The sequence below is a fragment of the Lipophrys pholis genome, assembly GCF_963383615.2.
Source record: "Lipophrys pholis genome assembly, chromosome: 17".
In the NCBI taxonomy this organism is placed as follows: domain Eukaryota; kingdom Metazoa; phylum Chordata; class Actinopteri; order Blenniiformes; family Blenniidae; genus Lipophrys; species Lipophrys pholis.
In genome coordinates this window covers 17,812,270-17,823,372 of record NC_137643.1, presented here as the reverse complement: position 1 = coordinate 17,823,372, position 11,103 = coordinate 17,812,270, and the positions used below count along the sequence as shown (strand labels likewise).

At 42.9% G+C, this 11,103-nt stretch overlaps 1 protein-coding gene across 1 annotated transcript; it reads left to right on the top strand.

Moving 5' to 3' along the window:
• Positions 1-833: 833 nt before the first annotated feature.
• Positions 834-4,249, top strand: irx4b (iroquois homeobox 4b). Its single transcript, XM_080485721.1, has 6 exons — positions 834-1,242; positions 1,600-1,788; positions 1,981-2,093; positions 2,345-2,501; positions 2,679-2,832; positions 2,911-4,249. The coding sequence occupies exons 1-6, from the start codon at positions 1,198-1,200 to the stop codon at positions 3,492-3,494; spliced, it is 1,242 nt and encodes a 413-aa protein (XP_080341847.1). The 5' UTR covers positions 834-1,197; the 3' UTR covers positions 3,495-4,249.
• The last annotated feature ends 6,854 nt before the right edge of the window (positions 4,250-11,103 follow it).

The window sequence follows — 11,103 nt, the reverse complement described above, 5'->3', positions numbered from 1 at the left end:
TGATGTTATCGTTCAAGCCAGTTCATAATGCCCGTTTAATATTTTCCAGAATATGAGCATTTAAATCAGATTTTTAATCTTTGTTTGCAAAACATTTAATAAAAATAAAAACTTGAAGGTAGATTGAAAGAAAAAAAAATGTTTCCACTTCATCAGGGCAGCTTAAGACTTTGTTATTAAAAACATGACAAGCCATTCAGCTGCTAAAGGTGCTTACTCAAGGGAATGCATGGGGTGTTTATTCTTTGATTAATTTGCTTGGAGGAGACCTGAAATTTCCCCACTCATGAATATGTGGGTGACAGCGAGATTTCTCAGTGGTGACAAGTTATCTAAACTACAGGGCAAAACGATTATGCTAATATCAGGTTGTAGTCATCAATCATCTCGTGTCAATGTGGTGTCAACGCATCACGTCCCTGATCCCCCCTCTGGCCATGCTGTGGCGTGTGTGTGTGTGTGTGTGTGTGTGTGTGTGTGTGTGTGTGTGTGTGTGTGTGTGTGTGTGTGTGTGTGTGTGTGTGTGTGTGTGTGTGTGTGTGTGTGTGTGTGTGTGTGTGTGTGTGTGTGTGTGTGTTGGAAAGCAGAATTGATCACACTTTCTTTACGCCTGGGGACTGTTGTGTGGAATTGCGCTGCGCGCAGAGCTGTTCCCTCGGATAAAAGCCGAAAGAAAACTGGGAGGGAATTAATTAGGTGAGTTTCCTCATCTTGATATGAACACTGGGCTTCTCTCTCTCTCTCACACACAGACACACTCTCGCACACACATACGGACTTCGGGCTGACGTCAGACAGACGCGCCTTAAAACCAAAGAGCGCAACACAGAGCGAGACGCGTGGCTTGATCACACGCGCGCACACACACGCACACACCACGCACAAAAGCCGCTTTGGCTCACAGGACGACGGACAGAACGAGCTGCAGAAAGAAGGTGAACGTCAACCGAAGCCGTGAAACTTACTTATAAAGTCCGGTCATTGTGGTGCGTAAAATGAAGGTGGCGCGTAAAAGCCTGCGCGCTCTCGCATGGATGAAGTTGTAGATGATATTCAGATGTTAGAAGCTGGAGGGTTCACAGGAGAAGTATTTCGAAACTAGTGTCAGAGGGAACAGATTTGCATTTGGCACGGATGCTGTTGGATGTCGCTGCGCGTCTGCACTGCTGCTTTCGCTTCCCTGTTCATATTTGAGCCATGGCTTACTCTCAGCTGGGATACTCCTACTCCACCACACCGCAGGTACGGTCAAATGTCTTTTACTCCTAGAAGTTACTGTTTGAGACGAGATCGTTCTTGATTTGTCTACAAGTCACTTTATTGTCAATTTCACTAGTTGTAAAATGTGGGAATTCAGCTGATACGCATTGTGTTTTATATCATTCCCCTCTTTTGTTAATCGTTTTTTTAAACAATTTTTTTTTGTTTAATTCAAATAAACATGAAAGGGAAACCGAAGTTGACGTTTAAGTTCCAATTAGGTTTCTTTTTTTCCTCAGATAATTTCTTCATAGACGTTTTTTTCTGTTCTGATCGATTCTTTACGATTCATTTCGTGTCGCAGGCCAGTGTAAGTGAGTTTTATACCTTTCTCCTTAGTTTCTGATGACCTCTGGCTCCTTGGCTGGCTGCTTGGAGCCGGGAACTCCTCCGTCCCACCCGGTGCTGCGCTCCCCCGGTCACCACCTCACTCCTGGAGGTGGCATCGGGGTCTATAGTGGCCCTTACGCCAAGAGCCAAAGCTATTACAACACCTGCTCCAGCGACGCCACTTCTCTTTATTCAAGAGTGAGTGTCACTTTTCACTATCTGTTACCTTAATACTATGTACTATTATACAAGTGACAGTGGTCAATGGGGTAAAGAATTTCAAACTAAATAATAAGTGACAAGATTTGCAAAAGTAAGATTGTAGTGTGTGTCAAAAGTTTATTCTTTATTATAAACATATTTCTGACTTTTATTCTTGATTATTTTTAGGGGCCACTTGATTCCAAAGATGGAGCCGCGTCTGTGCAGGGCGGCACTTCTCAGACTCCTTCCTACTATCCTTATGAATATACGTTTGGACAATATCCATATGACAGATATGGGTAAGGGAATACGTTTATTTAAGGCTTTCACATGATGAAAGCAAAGTGTATGTGGCAGGTTAATACTAACTTCAGTACCCATCAATATTATGTGGAACTGCTGCACATTTCAAGTATTTTTGGATTTAAATTCATGTTATATTTCTCTGAAATTTCCTGTAATGGTGAATAAAAGAGTGATTTTTTTATTTTTTTTATTACATATGTTCATTTTCTATTTGGCTTCAACTGTCTGTCGGTGTCTGGCACAGGTATTCCTGCTCAGACGGTGCATCACGGCGTAAGAACGCCACCCGGGAGACGACCAGCACCCTGAAGGCTTGGCTGCAGGAGCACCAGAAGAATCCCTATCCAACCAAGGGGGAGAAGATTATGCTTGCAATCATCACCAGGATGACACTCACACAGGTGGGCTTTTGTGAGATAGTTCACATTTAAGATGGACGGCTTTGTCTTGAGGTCAGTTTCCGTCTTTTCTCTTACGCCCCAATACATCTTTGCATTTTTCTTGTCTCTTCTTTTCTCCTCTGGATTTTGCTTGTTTGGTTTTATTCCTCTCTGACCTGCGTTTCCTCCCTCCCTCAGGTATCCACATGGTTCGCCAACGCACGCAGGAGACTGAAAAAGGAGAACAAGGTGACGTGGTCACCACGGGCTTGTAAAAGTTCAGATGACCGAGGGTGTGAAGACGATAGTGACGAAGCCGAGAAGCCACTCGCGACTGACAAAGACGTTCCCGGTAAGCGAGGCCTCCATCATCCTGCGGCTCCACAACTGCGTGTTGGTTCTCTCCGAGACTCATTGTTTAATATTGCAGATCCGCCGTGCACAGACCTCCAGAGCGATCTTGAGGATTTCGACTTGCTGGAGTCCGACGCCTCCGACTGTGAAAGGAAGTCACAGTTCCTACCCGACGACAACAAAGCCAACTCAACGGCGGATCTCCGGCACGGGCATCCAACGCACAACCCGGAGCCACTGCACGGAAAAGAGAGACTGTCCCCGGACTGCCCCGACCTCACGCCCGTGCAGCACCAGAACAGCTCCTTCTATCTGAACCCAGAGCTGCGCGGCGCTGACGCCAAGCCAAAAATCTGGTCCATCGCTCACACGGCGGCGTCTTTGGACGGCAGCATGCAGCCAGAGTACCCTCCCTGCATGCTGTCGTCGACCGGCTCCTCCTCACCCGGGTATCCAACAAACATGGCCCTCACCAAGACAGACAGGCAACAGGAATCGCCAGTCGCTACTCTCCGAGAGTGGGTGGACGGAGTTTTCCACGGTCCTCCTTTCCAACCGCCCAAATCGGCCGAGGCGTGGAAAGGTTTGAGCGACCCGGTGATAGACAGCAGAACAGGCGGACAATCCTTTGAAATTGTTCGGCCTACGGCTTCTTTGTAGTCCGCCAGAGGAACGTTTCGACCGCTGGACTAATAGTCAACAATTTGTCATTGTGACATCGCCAACTGACCGTCCGCTAAGTGCTGATCCGGCCAGACATCTGTCAAGGAGTCCATTCTCGGAGAACGATCCTCACAGTTGACAAACTGTCAATGGCAATTGCTAATTCCACTGTCTGATATGCCAACTCAACACATTTATCAATTCAAAAGGTGTCATAAATAAGCATTTGCTGGCTCATACATGCTTAAAGGCTAATTTCATGTCTGAGGCAAAAACTCACTGGTTCATAATCCATGTGGACAAAATGCAGGATGAGTCACAGAGACAAATTTGAACTCATTTTAGAGCAATTCCAACCATTTGACCCTGTTTTTCTTGCTTTATTATTTTATTTATTGACGCTAAATGTCTTCCTGTTTACAGTGTTTGAATATGAGGAGAAATCTAAGCCTGCAGTTGTTAGTTCTACACTTGTTTTGACTTATTTTGCATAATTTTACCATATTTTCATGACATACTGTCTTAACAACTAACAACAGACTCTTATGAACTTCATGGACGATCTTAGAGAGCGCAGCAGTCACCTCACACGTCCCTGCAGCAAAGTTGTCCAGCTCACACAAACACACACACACACACACACACACACACACACACACACACGGAAACTATACAGTAATGTACACTTGCACTATAGCCTGCACATGCACTGAGTCACAAAAAAAATAAAAAAGTGTATTCTGTAGCATGGCAAAGTTTCTCTCTGAGTGTGCCCTTACATTAGCACTCCGCTGTTGTGGAACCGGCGGTGGAATCACTTTAGATGATATAAATCCTGCTCGGGAGTGGTGGAATATACTTCCACAGCTTTGAATATCTGTGTGTGTGTTTGAAAGAGAGAGAGTGAGAGAGAGAGAGAGAGGGTGTGTGTTTGTGTGTGTTTGGAGGGAATGAAAGGGGGGAAAGTGGGTGGTATTCAGCCGTGACTAATGGAAACACACAGAGGAGGGTGCTGCTAAATTGTTAAATCGATGCCACTTCCACCTCGGCTTCCAGATATAGCTGCAATCAGCGATGCGTCCCTTTTCATTAGGCGGCTTTTGACTTTGTCAACCAGGGACTGCGAGAAAATCCACCCCGAGCAAAATGTTTCATAAAAGCTTTTAAGTAATTTTAAGTAAGTGTCACATCTTTATCCACTTTGATGATTTTTTTTTCTCTTTCTCTCTCTCTCTCTCTCTCTCTCTCCCCCCCACTCTCTCTTCCCAACACAGGCAACAATAAGAAACGGAAGTAAATAGAGAATTAAGGCCGCCATCATTAGGCCTGGATGTTTTATTTAGGAAAATGCATCCCTATCAACTTTAATTATTGACGAAAACTTCGCAAATTTAGCCCATTTAACATTAAAAGCAACACTTTCAAGAACAAAGCGCAACAAGAAACAGTGAGAAGTTTTTTTTTTTTTTTTTTCTCTCTCTCCTTCTTTCACCCCCACCCCTCCACCCTCCTTCGTCTTTCTCCTCCGCCTGTTTTTCGATTTAGGAACAGTGATAAAGTATTTATCAGAACAGAGGAGGATCTGCCTGGGCTTTGTATGGAATTAACCATTTCAGATTAAATAATTCAGGATGAATTCAACCGAGAATTTCATTCTGTTTCTGCCTCATAAATAAGTAAGATTTAAGATGATAAATAATGACATCTGACTTCTTATTTCTGTAAAGTTTTCTTTTCTTCCGCTCGCTGGCGGACAGGTGCTTATTTTTAAATTTTGTTTCTATTGTAGAGTACAAACACGCTCAAATCTTCTTTTCTTTTTCATCCAACTACATCTAATGTATGGGAACAGATGCAATGTTGTTCCCATTTAAAATATCTTGAGGTGGATCGGGCTTCGGAGGACGAGTGCTGTGAAGGATGAGGAATGACAGTCTGATAAGAGATCGGCTCAGTGCTGAGTGAGTTTGGGAGACAGAAGATTGTGCTTGTTCTCGCCCTGAGCTGTCTGAGGGCTGACCTCTTTCATTGGTACAGAGCTGCAAGTGTATATTTAGTTTAGTGCAGTTAAATAACCAAAAAAAAACAACAACAACAAAACAATCTTTGGTAGGGAAATATCACTGCTGGCCTGCATGCTTTGTAAGCTTTAGTCCATTCAATTGGATTGTTGCTGTTAAAAGTTATTATTGTATAAAGCAGCAGAAACGAGCTCGAACTACCAACCTCAAATTCTTGACGCAATTAGATATATCATTATACAACAAATTTGCTACCACGTAGCTAAAGCTGCTGTGGACAGTTCATCCTCGAATTGTCCCGTTATTGAATGAACTGAATGTCCAGTTTGCATTAAAGGAGATCCAGTGTGTGAATACATCAATGTGCATCAATGGCTGAATGGGACATACAGTATATCTGAGAGTGATAAAGCAGCAAAGTTCAGTTTGGAGTTGTGTCTTTAACCCTTTATGATCCTTTTCGAACATTATAAGTCCATACGATTGACTGAAAACAATCTATTTAGAGTTTGTTTTTTCCATACTATGTTATGAAATGTGATGTTTTACACTTTAGAATAGATTTTTACTCCATATAAATAATATTTAGTTATTTTTTAAAGACTGACTTCAATGACACAAACGTCAAAAAAACATTTAAATGAAAAGAGTTAACATTAGACATTTTATACAACTTTCACTAATGTTTTGGCTTCTACCAAAAAATGTTCTCTCTCTGCTCTCCTGCTGCCTCCTGCTTTTATCATAGTTTTGGTTGGGTTTTTTCTTTTTTTTTTTTTTTATCTTGAAGCAGCGGTCTGCCAAAACAAGCAATACAAGAGCTGTGACACTCATGTTAAATACTGTAGCAGTATCCAGCCTCCAGACAGACGTCCAAAACATTGATCTACGTTATCGATCCTCATGACTGAAAGGATTCAATAATCAGCAGTAGGGGGTAAAACTAACCTGCCTCTTGATTGTCGAAGCTCAGTTCAGGTAGAACAAATCCAGGCTGATGAATGATAGAAACTCAACTTCGAAGAAAGTCTTCCATTGGTATTAATTTGGGTCCTTTAAGAAAAATTTGAGAACCGCTGGTCTATTGGGGGGCAGGATTATGGAAAAACTAATTTCATGAATTTTATATTTTGTGTCCATACATTTTTGGTTTTATGTGTTTTGTGTGAGGCGGCTTAACTGTCTTGCAGCCGTGCACCTCAAATCTGGGCTACAGTGACGTCAGACCGCAGCCAAAAGAAGTCATTTTACAAAATATTTTGATAATAGCAGAGCGAGTCCTGCTCAGTCAAAATCGATATCATTTACCCAGAGACACTGTAAATCCCAGACTGTGACAATAACCCTCTAACTTCAGCTTGGTTGAAGGTAAAAAAAAATAAACTTCAGGATGTTGATATTGATCCTGGACACACTGTGCCAAATTCTGACTGTCTTCTGAGTGTTTTTTTAGTACAATCTGAATAAACCAGCCGATTGTGTCTTTATGAGGGCAGCTGTTAGAAGGTGGGTATATATTAGTCAGCAAATAAACACTTTGTCTTCAGAGTCGATGATTCAAAGTGTATAAGAGATCGGTCCGAATATCTAGAGCAAAAGGTGGCAGTCGGTGTGAAAGAGGCTACAAAAGCTGTATGGATGAATGAGATGCTTGTTTTAAACTAGACGAACAGGCTACATGACTCTTACTAGTTTCCTCACTGTGATAACAACATGTCACCGACACACTGCCGTGTGATTCATTCTTAGTAAAAGAAAACACTCATTACTGTCGAGCGCTGTGATCTGACGATAGCAGATGATTCGTTTCTTTTTGTCATCAACAGATTAAACACAAACAGAAATTATTTTCAAAACTGAACACAAATGAACTCCGATGAGTCTAATAGATTCTGGAGTAACTTTCATGAAGTCCTGTTCTGAGATACTATCAGAAATACAACCGTGTCCCGTCTCATGATGCGCCGACCTTTAATGTGTGCTCGCTCATCCCACCAGTTTTCCTTTAACCTCCTCCTTTTCCAAATCCACACTCGTTGGTAACCCCCCCCCCCCCCCCCCCCCCCCGCAGACACGGATACCCGCACGCACACTCGTCTCGCCTCACCTCTGTCTGCTGTCGACACACAGGAGAGCCACTCAACATCCAGTCTGACACGGAGGCCTGCTCCCTGGGCCACATGATGTGATTAAGACTCAGAGTGGAGCAGCGCAGGTCAGGGAATGTTCGAGACTCTGTTTACCCGCCTGGCTCGCAGCACCGCCATTCACTCACTCATTCACTCAGTGTCTGTGGGAGGTGTCTTTGCAGGGGTGGGGCACCCAGAAGTGATGAAAATATATAGCCTTGCTTTGATATTAATGACACAGAGTGGGGAAAAAGCCTTAAACTTTATTTAATCTCCATATGGCTTTTATTGGCTGAGTTGAGCAGGGTACATGTGGCTTCTTTATTTTAGTTATTAGATCACATTATAGAGGATATCTATTGCCAGGTACAATGGGAATTTAGCTATACAAAAGTGATTTAAAAAAGTATTAAAACACACAAAGTGGTGCAAAAATGTACAAGAGCAAAGCTATGAAAAAAATTCAAAAAAATAGTGAAAATGTATAAGACAAATAATCCAGCACACTGTTCTATTCGCAATATTCGTCTTTCAGAACAATTAGTGAGCTGTTAAACAGAATCTTAAGCAGCCTCTGTATTTTAAGATTAAAAATCACAAAGCGCCACATGACTATTTGAGTTCTTTAACTGTTAAAAACATACAGAAACGTACTCAAATGAAATCCGAGAACAGATTAAGGCAAGTTGGACCTCCTGTTTGAATTAAATTAAAATATCTTCGAACCAGTGGGGCAAACCAATCGGATTAATCCACTACTGCACACATAGTCATTTTAATTTAGTTACTTTTATCCCAACAAGAAAACCCCCCTCTAACTCATTCCTCTTTAAAATATCTGCACAGAAAGGATTGACATCTTTGAATCAGTCCTCTATGCTCCTTACGTCTGACACCTATTCCCTTTCAACACCGTCTGTGTCTTTGTTGCATACTCACACACACACACACACACACACACACACACTCGTACGCATACACACAGTTCTGAGTCTCTTGTGTCTTGTCACACACACTTTGGTTTTTTCTTTTTTTTTTCCGGGGCTATCAAAGTGCTGAGTGCAAACTCTCTCCTCCTAAAAACTGTCACATGTCACCGGAGGTGTCTCGCTCCCTGTGGTAACCCCTCTGAGCTCCTGGCACAAGAACAAGTCATTATTTCCATGGTAAAGGTCAGAAGCTCTGTCACCTGACTCTAAAGTGGAGCTGAGTGGAGTCAATGACCAAAGGTCAGTTTTCTGTTGTGCCCCTCGTACAGTAAGAGGAGATTTGAGGAGGACGGGCTGCTCGCAGATCTGCCTCTGAGCCCCCTTTTTGGTCGCGGAGGCTCGCAGACATGGAGGCTCAGATAATTGGCTGCAGGGAGCTTCATAATGAGCCTCAGGGTCTGTAATGTGACACATCTTCAAGGGGAAATATTCTAATAGGGCAATTACAGCGACGAGGAGGATGTTTTGTGTAGAGTGAGTGATTGTTGTGGAGGGACGCTGTGTTAAGGAATCCAATGGCATTTAACTCCATTATCTATTGTGGGGACATTTTCAATACGATTACAGTCTCATTTGAGCTTATCTTTGTCTGGATGGTCTGACCCAGCAGCAGTGCAGGTCACATTATGCTTAAGGGCTGTATTTGCAATTACTATCTAATGTTATGCAGAGAGAAAGAGGATAACTGGACGTACAGTGTTGGGCCCGGCGCTGATTTGACAGTTCAAAGCTGAACCTATGAATGAGCCTGTCCACAAAATTGCTTGAATCCACCTTCATAACTTGACATATACTGATGTAGAGGAATATTATATCACACCAGGCTGATGCATTTAAGGCCAGTAAATAATTAAAGGGTGCAGTTGAAGCCGGCGCAAACACACTGTGCTGTTTAATTCAGCGCAATTCATATGCTCAGTTTCATCTGAAGATTTAGCCCAAGGCGATGCCTCCAACTCAGCCAGGCAGCACCTCTGAACCGCTCGCACTCACCAACCGCGAGGGCCGGCCGGCCTGCTCCCTGACACTGACCCCGGCTCGCCCGCCTCGCTTTAACAATGCACCTCTCTCCCCCTTCAATCATCCGCCACGGTCTGACTATAGATGAGGTTAACTACAGCATAAGCCTCACTTCCAGGAGTCACCAGGGCCAATTATATCAGCCTGACAACTCTTCCCAACCTGAGCTCCACGGTGTGGAAAATGCAGTTCCACTGGCTGCATCACTGGGGACAGAACAGGCCGGTGCTGTCTGGAGCCTGAGCCAGGCGTGGGCCAATTTGGCATGCAGAGGTCTGTGGAGAATAAGGCTGATGAAATATATATATGATCTTCTTCAAACATGTATTGTTCCGCGCGGCTGTGTCTTATCAGGCTGGCTCCCTCCTGGTATCTTCCAGGCTTGGCAGAGCAAGACTTCACAGTCTAAATTGTGGATGCACGAGGAATGCTGAGGTTCTCTCGACAAACAGCAGAGACAGGACACGGCTTGTCCTGGTAGAACCCAGTGGATCCGTTCCTCAAACAGGAGGGAGTGAAACCAACTCCTCTGGGAGGTGACGAGTACGGCTTTAATAAGTGATCCTGAATTTATGTTGAGACAATTTATATCTACTTTTATTATATGTATGTATAAAAAAGGAGAGATTCTTGGTTTATCTTTGAAGAAGAAAAAAACCTTCCTAAATCATTTTTCCCTTTGTTTCTATTGCTGGAAAGACGTTGATGTTCGATATTTTTGTCTGCACGCTCCGACCAAAATGATCTGCGACATGCTGCTGACCTCTATTGGTCACATCAGGAACTTCAACTAAACGAAGTTGGGTTAACACAACGAGGAATACATCACTGAAGCAGGGAAATGAAAGAATTGGGAATTTCCTATTTTCCGACAAGAAACTGCAGAGTTCCCACAAACATCTTGCAGATAACCTAAGAAACATATACATTAAATCTGTGTGTCTGTTTATGGTGGAAAAGCACTTCAATCTAAAGTTTAAATGAAAGCATTTGGGTGCTGTACCGCCCCATGGTGGTTCAGAGAAGCATTGCAGATGAGCTGTGAAAACGTTTTCAGTATTACATTTGAAATTGATTTTGGTATTCAGACATAAATGTACACAGATTGATATTTCTATGGGCAGACTTCAACTGAATGAGGGTCTCTGATCAGATTCATTGAAGGGGATAAAGTCCCAGGGAGAAACATGGAAAGATCTAATATTTCTTTCTGTTTGCACATTATTTGCTTAAGTAGTTTTTTTTCTCCTTAATGTAGATTAGATATTGTGGACACTGACAGACTTCTAATTTAGTCTTTTTCTGTTAAATAGCCACATGAGCAGAGTAGGTGTGATGGACTGTACAGCTAAATGATTTGATTAAAATATGTACTCATTCAGTTTTGTTTTGTTCCTAATGTTATGAATCCGATGAGGCTTTAAATAACCAACAAATGAGCCCAAAA

Excerpts from the sequence above, each read along its gene's own strand:
- irx4b (XM_080485721.1), top strand. The coding sequence starts at position 1,198 with ATGGCTTACTCTCAGCTGGGATACTCCTACTCCACCACACCGCAG. Across the intron at positions 1,243-1,599 it reads CCTACTCCACCACACCGCAG|TTTCTGATGACCTCTGGCTC; the intron begins GTACGGTCAAAT and ends CTTTCTCCTTAG. Across the intron at positions 1,789-1,980 it reads CCACTTCTCTTTATTCAAGA|GGGCCACTTGATTCCAAAGA; the intron begins GTGAGTGTCACT and ends GATTATTTTTAG.